Source organism: Rhynchophorus ferrugineus, unplaced genomic scaffold, assembly GCF_030347505.1.
Source record: "Rhynchophorus ferrugineus isolate W39M unplaced genomic scaffold, kcgeb_rfMv2 rfM5, whole genome shotgun sequence".
Taxonomy (NCBI): domain Eukaryota; kingdom Metazoa; phylum Arthropoda; class Insecta; order Coleoptera; family Curculionidae; genus Rhynchophorus; species Rhynchophorus ferrugineus.
In genome coordinates, this window is record NW_027472584.1 from 11221536 (window position 1) to 11234809 (window position 13274).

Here is a 13274-nt window from a genome sequence, read left to right on the forward strand (position 1 = left end):
GTTTTCAATTAATATAAGAGATAAGCTGTAAGTCTAACAACCTGTGTCAAACTAAACTAATTTGCTTTATAAAGATGTTTGACAACTCTCTACAGTACTACTTCATGTAATTTTATTAAATTTATGTTAAATTAAATAAACAGTGTTTAAGTAACTTAAAATAGTGAATAAAAATCCTAAAAAAATGAATATATATGGACCCTTAAATTATAGTGTTATAATTTTGATGTTACATGTATTAAAGGATAATGTTAAAACGTAAATTTTAATTAAATAATGTAATTTTAATGTAACAAAGTATTGTCAATTTGAAAAAAAGGGATTAATATTCAATATCTAAATATTATCCATAAGAAATATTCAAAGTTAATTTGCAAAAAATTGCTTAAGAGGGCTGGTCAATATTTTAACAGAAATAGTTAGTAAAAGCACTTGTATGTAAAGCTTATAATAATTTTGATAAATCATTCTCTTATAGACGAGTGTATTTTACTTTTATTAAAAAATTGGTTTGACACAAAGTTCCCCATAAAGCGTAGCCCAAAGATGTTTGCTGTTTTATCGTAAAAATTAGATTAATCATAATTAGATAAGTGTGTGAAGACCCTCACATACTCTCAGAACGCTTAAAAAAACTTCCCTTAAAAAATAAGTAAGTAAACATAATTTACTATTATAAAATTGGTAGAAAAAAATAGGATACAAGAACTGAAAATCCTAGGGCACAATATATTACGCTTACAATAGACCTACTAAGTTATAGTTATTAAACTAAAAATAAAATGTAGTGCCTGATTGACAAAATAAAAAAAAATAAACGAAAACTACAAATATATAAAATTTTATTTTTGACAACTAAAACAAAATGTGTCCCCTTTTAAAATCAAACAAAATTTTACATAAGGTTTATAGATCATTTAATATAAATAGGATCAACCTCATATTATTTCACTGGTAACATTAACAAAATGAATTAATACCTTTAAGGAAAACGTATTTGGAGAGAGTACAAATAGTTTTCATTATTTCAACAGAGTGAGTGATATAGTTAATGGACGTTCAGAGTGGAACATTGACGAATGAAATCATGAAACTTAATCAATAAGTTACAAATAAGTTGCAATTTTAAATTATATATCAAGGCCAATTTATGCGGTGCCCATTTGATTAAAGACGTTGTATGGACATTTTATCAAAAATGTTCAAACAAATATTTGATCTTCACCTTAAATTGATCTTTTGTTATTAAAAATGCCTGTGATCATGAAATGTATTTTGGAAATTTTATTGTTTTAAGTAGTCAGTAGCTAAACATATTTTGTTAAATACAGATTGATTAAAAGTGAGATTAGTCTAACAGCTTTGTGTTACAATACATTTTGTAATTTATCTAATTAGAAATATTTAATATTTTTTATATTATTAATTTTCTAGTTATTTTATTGATTAGATTACTTCAAATGGATATCATTGATTACAGCTTTATAATAAAGCAGTAAAATATAACAAATGTGCATTATAAAACAAATAATTTGTGATATCTACTTGATTAACATGCATAATGCACAGGCTTTGTAAATATATTTGCAATTTTTTTCTAATTAGATAAAAGGAAATATCTTATAAATAATCTTAACGAATTTACTTACTCCTAAATATTTATTATATTGCAACATACAGCTTTAAAGCACCAATATTAGCTAATAAATTTAATTTATGCTGTTATTAATTGCCTTTAATAATAAATATATTTCTAAAGAAAATATTCTAACAGTATCATAATAAATGTTAACAATAAAGAGCAATGTTAATATACAAATTTAAGATAAAATAATTTTAATGCAGACCATAACATTAATCAAATATTTTACTAAAATACTTTTAAAGATTTCAAATAGAACAATTTAAAAAGATGGTTAGATAATCTTCAAAGCCAATAGTGATTTCACCAATCCTTTGTGTATCCTTATCTCGAAAGGCTTCAGTAAACCTCTGCAGTTGAATACATGTCACAATAAATTGATCTATAGACATGGTTTTGTGGTTCTGTAAATCACTTTTTTGAATTAAAAATTTAATAAATTCTTCTGAAAATCTAAAACCCATTTGCTGAAAGGCTAAAAACAAAAATATGCCTAAATTAAAAATTTTTAAAATTTAAATATTTTTAATTTAAATCTAACTATTTATTTTAATCACTATAAAAAACTTCCATCTTTCATTTTCTTTATAAAGAATATAATCAATTCTACTTAGGTAGGTGCCCTTTAACTACTACATATTACAGGCAAAATATTTTTGAATGTTAAGTATTTGAAACATGTAAAAAATAAAATTTAAAATTCAGAGTTGTTGTTTGATATTATAATATAAGCACTTTACATCTAGCAAACTAACATTGTCACAGTAAACAATTAATTACAACTAACCTTACTATGCATACTCATTTGTAAATGTTTGTGTAAATATAAATTACTTTAAACATACCAATAAAGACAAAATATTTCAATAAACATAAATATTTGTGTGTAGAATATGTACATAATTGTAATAAATTCCTATTAGCAATAAAGTATATGTATATGCATTATTTTACAATGAACCAAACCAATATACTAACCGATCCATTTTTTTTTAAACTATTAAAAAGCTTTACTGATATAACATGACTTCAATCAAAATACACCACAAATAGAGGAAAATCAAATAAAGTAATGGAGGTAAATGTATACTCAAAAACATTTTCAAGGTAAAATAAAAATTTTAAAAATGTAAGTCTCAATCTAGATTTATAAACTATATGTGTTTTATTTTCAATCTAAATAACTTTTATTTATATTTAATATTTACATTTAATTTAGGCACATAAATATACACTAATTTTCCATAGCTTCAATCACATTATGTTATATTGTATATTAAACTAATACATTTTTAAATTCAATATGATTACCTGCACTTAATTCTGGTTCTTCTATGCTGCCCGACTGATTTCTATCATACATTTTGAATGTTCCCAGCCACTGGTTTATGTAGTTATAAAGTTCTTGAAATTCATTAACATTTATTGTTCCAGTTTTATCTTTATCAAACATACCAATCATTAAGCGACATGCTGTATCAGAAAAATGTTCTCCTTGAGCATTTACCAAAGCTGACTGTAATTCTGAAAATATATTTATATATATGTATATGTACAGCTTTCCATTTAATATTTAAATATACTTACCTTCCCATTTCATTTTTAAGTATACTTACCCATTTAAGTCCCGGCTATACTTACTTTCTTATTTAATTTCTATATATACTTACCTTCCCATTTAATTTCGCCTGACTTATCTCGATCTACTGCTTGAAACCATTGAGCTATTTCTGGGCTTACATTAGATGCAGCTGTCGCATAATGAAAATTTGAATTCTATAAATTTAAATTGTGAATATGAATTAATCAATTTGGTATATAATAAAACACGCTTAATATACCTCGTACATATTTTATATTCAAAATACTCTAATTATTCCTGTAATAAACTAGTTCAAAGTTGAGGTTAGGTTGAAAAAAATGACAAAGGTTAAATACATGAATAATGCAGCTTATTTTAGCGAAATATCAAGTTTCTAAAATATATTGACATACATTTTCATGCAAACCAATGACATTTCTAGGAACTATTTGACGTTTGTAGTTTGACGTTCGTTAAGTATCGGGATAATAACAGTAGCAAAATATGATTGGTTTATAAATCTAAAAACAAATATTTAGTGTTTTTGGATGTGTATATAATTTCAGTATTTTATTTACGTTAATATTTAACACCATGATGCATTTAAACGCGGATATTTCCAGCGCTCTACAACTCTTAGAAGATATTAAACATACAGTAGATGACCTAGGAGATCCAAAATTGCAAATGAATACATACCAAGATTTAAAATTATTAATATCTGTTTTGGAGAATCCTGTATTTAGAAGTATAATTACAGTGCAAGATTCTCTCAGTGAATTAAATCAGCAGCTGGGACAACACCCATCAATTTTACCTGTGGATTTTGATATTACTGCCGCAGGTGAACTAGTTCTTAATGTACCCCCAGCAGGTGAATTATATGATCCAGAATATAGTGATTATCCTAGTAGAGATTTTGATGAACAAAGAGTACCATCGGCACCAATTTCTCCTAGTTCACCTCAAACATCAGCATTTGCCACATCAGACAATAAAATGCTTTCATTACTAAATAGTCAAAAGCTTAATGGGACACTTTGTAACTCCGAGGTAAGTCATTTTTAATGGTATATGGTATTGTTGTATATTTTTAAATTATCTGTATTTATTTAAAGGCTTTAAGGGTGATTCAAAGTAATAGTAATTTTAATCATCTTGATGATGATATAATCCACAGATCACCTTCTGTGGGTAGTGATACCTCTAAAACAGGCTCAGATAATTTACCCAATAGTGAATGGTCACAGGTTGAAAGTATAGATCTGATTAATGATGGTACGGGCTTAGGTTTTGGCATTGTTGGCATGAGAAACATGGGGGTAGTTGTAAAAACAATTCTACCTGGGGGAGTTGCAGATAGAGATGGAAGATTGCAAAGTGGAGATCACATATTACAGGTAGTGTTTTAATGTAGATAATTTGTTTTTGTTATAATTTGTGTATTATGTGTTATCCTTAAAAGTAGATTAGTAATGTAGGTAATTAATTGTTATTATCTTAATGGCCATATTTTGGTTCAAATAATTTTACCGCTAAAGGGAAGTTGAAATTAATTTAAAGTAATTAACTAAGTGACATTTTTCTTGATAATTATATATTATATAATGACAGTTTTACTCTGTATAATAAAAATATAAAAAGTTAACATTTAGATGTTGTCTTTTCTTTTATATATGATAAGATGTATAATTGATTATTTATATTATATATCTGTTTACAGATAGGTGATGTGAATTTACATGAAATGGGTTCCGAACAAGTTGCAACAGTTTTAAGGCAATCTGGTACTCATGTGAGATTAATTGTTGCCCGTCCTGTTGAATTGTCTTCCCCAGAGTACAAATATTTAGGAAGTTCCGCCCCCATAGTGCCTACAAAACTTTTACATGATGCCTCTGAATTAGATAGATATCTGATACAACATAAATATCCACCTGTTTTTCATAAAGATACAGATGTCTTTTCTACTGAACTAGCAAAAACATATGGACTTTCAAGAATTCCTGCATCTCCTTCTCTGCCTTTATTAAATTTAGATGTGGCTGTTAAGATGCCAGAAATGGAAAAATTTGTGGTAGAATTAAAAAAAGATACAAATGGCCTGGGTATAACTATTGCTGGATATGTATGTGAGAAAGAGGAATTGTCAGGCATTTTTGTAAAAAGTGTCAGTAAAGGTAGTGCAGCTGATGTAAGTGGAAAAATTAAAGTTAACGACAGAATAGTGGAAGTGGATGGACAGAGTTTACAAGGATATTCAAATATACAAGCTGTAGAAGTGCTGAGAAACTGTGGAAATGTTGTTAAATTATGTTTGGAAAGATACCTCCATGGGCCCAAATACGACCAACTCCAACAGGCAATTGCAGCAAGTGAAACAAAGCCGCCATCACCTCTAACTTCGTCACGGTAATAGCTGAAAACTGCTGTTAAATGTAACCCCTTTATTAGTAGTTTCCCACCTCTTGTTGTTATTGGTGTAAACATTTTCCTTACTAACACTTAGTAATATATGTAACTCAGGGTGTATGGACTTAACACTGTGTTTTGCTAACCACTCTTAGTATTTTTATATAAATTTCAGATATCCAAAAGAAGAAGGGAATCTTCCTAATGGAGGCGCTGACCATCGTGACCTTTTTAATGACTTAATTAAAAAGGAGGATCCTCCTATATTTACTGATGAAGAACTCCAAGCAAAATGGTCCCGCGTAATGGGACCCAACATTGAAATAGTCATCGCCCGCTTGAAAAAGTTCGGGGAAAAAGGAGGCTTAGGTATTAGTTTAGAGGGCACCGTTGATGTTGAAGATGGTCGTGAGGTAAGGCCTCACCATTATATTCGTTCCATTCTTCCTGAGGGACCAGTAGGGAAAAATGGGACTTTAAAATCAGGAGATGAATTGTTAGAAGTGAATGGACATCAACTCCTTGGAATGAATCACCATGAAGTTGTCAGTATCCTGAAAGAATTACCCTTGGACGTTTGTATGGTTTGTGGCAGGAGTCCTATTAATCTATTTAGAGAAGAATCATATCCAGAAAGAAATATCATTCTTACGCGTAGTTTAAATAATTTAATTCCGGCATCAGATCGACTAGTTAAAGCAAAATCAGACGGATCGTTAGCAAGTAGCATAGCTGTTACTGGTTCATCAGAAGCATCATTTTCAAAAATGAAATCACGGTCATTAGAACCTCTAACAGGATTAGCTATGTGGAGTTCAGAACCTCAAATAATTGAACTTGTTAAAGGAGAAAGAGGATTGGGATTTTCTATATTAGATTATCAAGATCCCATTGACCCGAATGATACAGTTATAGTAATCAGAAGCTTAGTACCAGGAGGTGTAGCCCAAATGGATGGTAGATTAATTCCAGGAGATCGGCTACTATTTGTTAATGATACCGTATTGGAAAATGCTTCGCTGGACCAAGCAGTTCAAGCTTTGAAAGGTGCTCCAAAAGGAATTGTAAGGATAGGTGTAGCAAAACCTTTACCAATTCCCGATACAATGGCTCATGGATCATTGATTGATGTTGACCCTGATAGATATTTAAGTTCAGACTCTTTTAATTAGTGATAATTTTCATGACTGTAATTATATTTTCTAATTTCAATTGTAACTATATATAGTTAGGTGGCTTTGGTGGAACAAAATGAACAACCTAATCTTGACACTAAAATAGTGAGTTTGCTTAAGTTAGCATAAATGAAAATAAACGGAATAGATATAATTTCTAGTTGCAGATGGCATTTTAAAGACATCTCGAATTTTACTATAAAAAACTTGCTATGATCTGGTTTTATGAAACTAGTAATAATTTTTTTATATATATCCACAATGACTGTTATAAAATTGAGATTATTTTCATAAAACTTAAATCTAAGCTCTTCTACATTTTATATAGGAATATTTAATACATATGTATTTAAAATTGAGTAGTTGACTATATTTACATATATATTTTGATCCAATATAGCTTATTCAATTTCCCTAATGGCTAAAAAAAATCAAACTATCTATAAGGTAGTTTTATTAGCGGGCAAGTCTATATTAGGTCTTTCATAGAAATCAAAGATAATTTACATTATAATGAAATAAATAAAGGACGCCTAATATAAGACATGATAGAGAAAAATGCTATATCAAAAGTTTCATAAAACCAATATAAATTAAAATTATATCACAAAATATATAGACATTATTTAGATTTAGATTAATATAATAGGAATCATATATTCAATACATTAATTTTTAATGTAACTGCAGGATGTATTGAGGGCTTTGTAATATAATACTAAATATTTTTATTCTTATATTTAAGTGAAAACAAATACTTCGAATGTTCACAAGCACTTTTACGTTATTGGTCATAATACCTCCTGTATATGATTATCTATTACATTGTTATTCATTCAAATAATTTTATATTGAAACTATTTTAAGGATTTGCAACTATAATCTCTAATACCCACACAATCCACAAAGTCAAGAAAACAAATTAAATACATCTGAATTTCTATTATACAGACACCTTAGTCTATAAGATGCAATAAACATATCTAATAATTATCCAACATACAACATATTTAGCTCCATATTACAGCATTAATGTTACATGAATTAAAACATAAATTTACAAAAGTCAACTACTTAATTGATTTTGCATTTATCGCATATGTGATACAGTGATAATAGAAATATTAAACTCTATTGTAATAAAACTATATTAAATGAAATTCTCTTAGCAATAACGAAAGTTTATATAGATTTACCTAATAAAGAATTTCAAAATACATGGCCTAGTATTTATTTATGTGATTAGGTTTTTAATTCCAAGAAAATTTATGAAAAATATATATATATACTTCCAACATTTATATATCATTTTAATCAATGATAGTAATTACTAGGAGTGCCGAAAACATTTCGATACATCGGTATTTTTGAGTATATTTTGTTTATTTTTAAGGTTTTATTAGCAAAAAAATATATCGATTTATTTTTTAAAATATCTAAATCGAGATATCGATGTTTTCTTGGCGGCCAACAACCCTAGTAGTTATTCACAATAGCAAAACCGAAAAAATATCGATTATCGATTTTTTTTAATAAAAATATTTCTCAAACATTGGTAATTAAAAGTTCTACTTAATTTTAAATATTTAGTATATTTGATACTTAATTTTAAGGAAAATTAAAAAATATTGCTCTTATTGCCAACAAATTTCTCTATTTTTTTCTTCTGATGCATGGATATTTTTTTAAATAAAAATGTATATAAGGATATTTTTTTAAAATATCGACATATCGATGTTTTTCTCGCTGAACGACACACCTAACTCACAGTCATAAAGATATCTAAAATACATTTTTTTCTTCCTAAAAATGTCTTTATTTCATATATCCTATACTTTATTCTTATGCCTTAGTATGAAGGGAGACATTAAAGATGTTGGCAATCGAAAAAATTATCGATAGATAGTTTTTGATATTATTCAAAAATATCGATATATCGGATGATATTTTTTTTGGAATAAGTATAAAAAATATCGGTATTTTTAAGAAAAAATAAAAATAGTGGCCTTTGAAATTAGATACCAATTTTATAGGTGTATTAAAAATTATATTTAATTTATTCAGAAAGAATATCGAAAAATATCGGTTAAAAAAATATGGCTATATTGCCCAAAAATATCGATACTTTTTGAATAAAATATCGATATATCTTTACATCGATATTTTTACGGCAATCTCAGGAGACATTGGATGTAACCTCAATTATCTATCACATAACCAAATATATTGTTTTCATGAATTTTTATTATTACAAGAAAGTTGCTCATATAATTAAGCTTAAATGTTTCGAAAAACTTTCACAGGTTTTCTAAGGGTACTGCCAATAAATAATAATATATTAAACAATTCTCGCACAATATGTATTAGTTCTACTTATTGTCGTGATGTTACTGACCGCAAGGAAATGCTGAAATCTATGCCAGTTATAGATGAAGGAACTGCTGGGGAAAAAAGTTTAGATATGGACTTGTTAATAGATACAGGAAGCGAAAGATTTCCTACCTCACAAATGGCAAAAAAACAATTTGGAGGTGTCTATTATAATGATATACCAATTCTTAATATTACTGTATCACATAATAATACAATTATTAATTATACAAATAGTAAGGGTGTACCAGAAGTCATCAGATCATGTGGCATAGAAGGGTTTAAAAATACAAGAAAGGGTACAAATATAGCAGCTCAAGCAACCGCAATATCTATTGGTACACGTGTACTAGAAAAAGGAATAAAAACTGTAATTATTTTTAATAGTTACCTTTGCTTTTAGTATTGCTTTTTTTTTCAGGTTAGAGTACGTGTATGTGGCATTGGACCTGGGAGAATGTCTGCTATTAAAGGTCTACAGATGTCAGGATTAAATATAGTTTCTATCACTGATAATACAAGAGTGTCTTGGAATCCACCAAGGCCTAGGAAGCAAAGAAAACTCTAAACAGTAATTGTAATTTTCATTTGTTAATAAATTGTGATAATTCAAAATTTTTATATTGTTATTTTGACATAAACATATTTTAAACTTCTTATAATTTAGTATTCAAATAAGCAATACTTTAATAGTAACCTACTTTCAGTGTTCAATAGGTCATAAAACATAATGTATATTAGAATTCTAACATTCCAATAATTTTTTAATTAAGGCATATTTTAGGTCCCTTATAATGACATTTAAAAGTTTAATGGAAAAAATTAAATATAGTTATTTATTTTTATATTGAATTTCTGGAGAACACCTTTTATTTTCATTCAAGTTATACAGTAAAACATAGTAAGCTTAGGTAAACCACACCCCACCGCGTGGTACAATTGAAAACTAATTACAAAGATGGCAGGACAAGGCGAACGCGGACTTATGTGATGGATTAATGTGTTAAGCAGGTTATTAAAAATTAAATTCACCACCACAGAACTCAAATTTGATAAAATATTTCAAATATAGTGCATTTAACATATACAAGGTAATGCTAAATATATTTTAATGCATATTATTACTATTAAAAAAGTATTTTTTTAAAATTTTGAATATTTAAAAATTCATTTCTATGAAAATAACAGTAGGAAAATGACGCAGAAACAGCCAAATTAATTTACTAACAAAATTAGTTTACTACTTTAAAGTACTAAAAGGAAATTTCAGATAAAATATTGAAACTTTAAAATACTAATCCTTTTTATCGTGCCTGCTTAATTATATATTATTATTTTGGAATTACTGTTGCCAAAAAACTTTTTGATACAGTGCTTCTTGATACTGAATTTTAGTATTATATACAAGTATAGGGAATTGTTTCATAAAATCATAATAGTAACGGATTCTTAGCTATAAAAGATATTTAATAAATAAAAACACTGTATTAATAAAAAGATATACATTATCTTACAAAATTAATAATCTTAAAATAGTGGAATGTTTTAATATATCTTAATCTAAATATTTACTTGGGTATAAATATGATTTAGAGCTAAATCAAAGACGTTAGTTAAAAATTAAATATAATGTAAAAATATTTAATTAAAAAAGGTATTAAAAGAACTACAATATAAAATTATTGTAATATTTTAACAGTCATTACGCTAATTGAATGAAACATTCATTTTGAAATCGATGTATAAAAATATGTACAAGAAAGCTACATAAAAATTCGTTTTGTTTAAAATTGATTATTTTTTCAATTCGCTAGTTGCGGGTTTATCATTTTTATATATAACAATTAAGTAACAAAATATATGACACACTATAATATAAATAAAAACAGTAACAATAAGTATAATTAATGTACAAGTATTGACACATAAATTTTGTTTCTTTGACAAAACCATTGCCTCAACATTTTTCAGTTTCTAATCAATGTATTGAGCCATGTATGTAACTATTTAGACAAGTTGTAAGTATTCTAAATTACATGTATTTTTCATTAAATAACATCAAACACTATATAATATGTATACTGAGGTATTAGTTCAAATGGAACTTATACACTCACAATATAAGTATTATGAGTATACATGATACATTTACTTATAACAGATCTCTGCCTTATTATTTTGAATATATATCTATAATAAATCCAATAATGGTATAAAAATTAGGCTATTAAATGATTCTTTTTGTTTCTATTGGTATTAGTAAGAGAGAACAGTCAGATAAAAGAGAGAAAAAGGCATAGAACTATTTAAGTAATAATGTATAATACTTATTTTCTTGTATCAGTTAAGGCACGATGGCTACTTCTAATAGGGAGAGGAGAAGATGGAGTTTTAGGGCTGTTTGATTTAGTTTTTTTAAATTTAGTTGAATGTGATTTTTGAAAGCTTCGTTCGTGAGCGTATAAAAGTACCCCAATATGTCGATGACCAGCATCCATTGCAATTTTAAGTGCTGTACTTCCATCCTAAAATGATAAAAGTTTTATGTAATTATGAATAATTAATAATATTAACAGAGACTGGCATGATACAAGCATTTAACTAATAATCACAATTTTTTAAAAATAAAACTTAAAAAATACTTACTACATCATGTAATGTAGAATCACATTCTGGTTGATTTAAGAAATGTGTAACAATTTCAACATGACCATGCTCTGCTGCGCACATCAAAGCAGTACTTCCGTCTTCATCTTGTATATTGATATCAGCACCTGCTTGAAGTAACATCTTCACCATGTCTAATCGGCCATGACTCACAGCAAGCATCAGCGCTGTTTGCCCATGCTAAAAGCATTAACCAAAAATATACATGCATAATACATACATAAAATAGATAATACCTGTGATGCTCTAATATTTACATCAGCAAGCTGGAACAGTCTCCTAATAACATTAGCATGAGTTTGACTTTTAACTTCTGCTAATGAAACTAACATAACACTAGTATATCCAGCTTTATTTGGCTTATTAATATCACAAACTTTAGAGTCTAAGAGAATGGATACAACATCAAAATTACCATGAGATACTGCATAATGCATTGCTGTATTTCCACTGGCATCAGTCATATTAACAATATACTCCAAAAGTAATGACGACATATCTTCAAAAGCATCTAAATAATCTTCCACATCATGAGGATTTGCAGTATCTAAACTAGAAACTCGCATCCACTCCTGTCGAACTATCTCTATTGCGCTTTGATTCTTCCCAATTTTGGAAGGGCTTTTTTGTAATGAATCACTGAGTACTTTCATAGCTCCTTGCATTTCTTTACTAGGAATTACTCTACAAAAAACAATATATTGTATAAATTCATATAGTTATTTAGCTTACTTACTTTTGTCTATTATCAGTGGAAGGTTGGAAAATAGTTGATTCCGATACTGGCAGTGTCGTTTCTTGATTTTGAACTTTGGAAAACGAAAAATTAAGACCATTTTGCGATTTTGATGTAGAAGCATTTGTAGGTATGTCAAGTTTCAGATTTTGTTTAACTTTATCAAATGGGCTTATAGTTTCTGTCGATATAGCTTTTGGAGATAAATCTAAGCCGGATAATCTGAAATATTACAATTAGTTAAAGTTAATATTACGATATATTTACTACCTAGTTAAAAGAATATGTTGATGCATATATGAAGAATGAGCATTTTGACTAAAATTTTGCTTTGGAGCTAACATTCGTAAAAAAAGCACCTTGACACAATTTTAAGACATAGCAAAAAAAATTACTTCAAACTCTAACTCAGTTCACGCTAACGAAAGCATTGTTTTGCTACCCCTAAATATCTTCCCTCATCAATAATGATTTGGTATTGGCGCTTGCGCCATATATTTCCCTGTTTAAGCTCGTATGTTGTACAGAATAAGGGATGACAGTAGGGCCGAAATTAGATTAATACACGCACAGATATTTATAGATTGCAAAAAGGCGTCTTTCGTGCAAAATGAAATATGTTTATAACGCTTGAATCATAAATAAACACAGTATTTAAGTTTGGGATACAAACTTGTGAAATTAAATATC

General features: G+C 27.8%; 4 protein-coding genes across 7 annotated transcripts in view; 2 read left to right on the forward strand and 2 right to left on the reverse strand.

The window, feature by feature from the left end:
* Window positions 1-825: 825 nt before the first annotated feature.
* Pef (penta-EF-hand domain containing protein peflin) lies at window positions 826-3621 on the reverse strand. The gene is made up of 4 exons (XM_076405318.1): window positions 3484-3621; window positions 3313-3418; window positions 2954-3166; window positions 826-2117 (listed from the first exon to the last, which is right to left on the reverse strand). The coding sequence occupies exons 1-4, from the start codon at window positions 3490-3492 to the stop codon at window positions 1891-1893; spliced, it is 555 nt and encodes a 184-aa protein (XP_076261433.1). The 5' UTR covers window positions 3493-3621; the 3' UTR covers window positions 826-1890.
* A 43-nt stretch (window positions 3622-3664) lies between these two features.
* LOC143197125 (patj homolog) lies at window positions 3665-8028 on the forward strand. The gene is made up of 4 exons (XM_076405316.1): window positions 3665-4277; window positions 4343-4624; window positions 4948-5636; window positions 5812-8028. Exons 1-4 carry the CDS (start codon window positions 3819-3821, stop codon window positions 6806-6808), a joined length of 2427 nt encoding a protein of 808 aa, XP_076261431.1. The 5' UTR covers window positions 3665-3818; the 3' UTR covers window positions 6809-8028.
* A 968-nt stretch (window positions 8029-8996) lies between these two features.
* Window positions 8997-9796, forward strand: mRpS11 (mitochondrial ribosomal protein S11). Its single transcript, XM_076405317.1, has 2 exons — window positions 8997-9551; window positions 9603-9796. Exons 1-2 carry the CDS (start codon window positions 9093-9095, stop codon window positions 9747-9749), a joined length of 606 nt encoding a protein of 201 aa, XP_076261432.1. The 5' UTR covers window positions 8997-9092; the 3' UTR covers window positions 9750-9796.
* Window positions 9797-10632: 836 nt separating this feature from the next.
* LOC143197123 (uncharacterized) overlaps window positions 10633-13274 on the reverse strand; it is an 88329-nt gene continuing 85687 nt past the window's right edge. For all 4 annotated transcript variants that reach the window (XM_076405311.1, XM_076405313.1, XM_076405312.1 and 1 more), the window contains 4 exons: window positions 12585-12806; window positions 12085-12532; window positions 11828-12028; window positions 10633-11706 (listed from right to left, as the gene is read on the reverse strand). In XM_076405311.1, the coding sequence (XP_076261426.1) occupies window positions 11509-11706; window positions 11828-12028; window positions 12085-12532; window positions 12585-12806 (1069 nt within the window). In that variant the 3' untranslated portion in view covers window positions 10633-11508. The remainder of the gene's footprint in view (window positions 11707-11827; window positions 12029-12084; window positions 12533-12584; window positions 12807-13274) is intronic.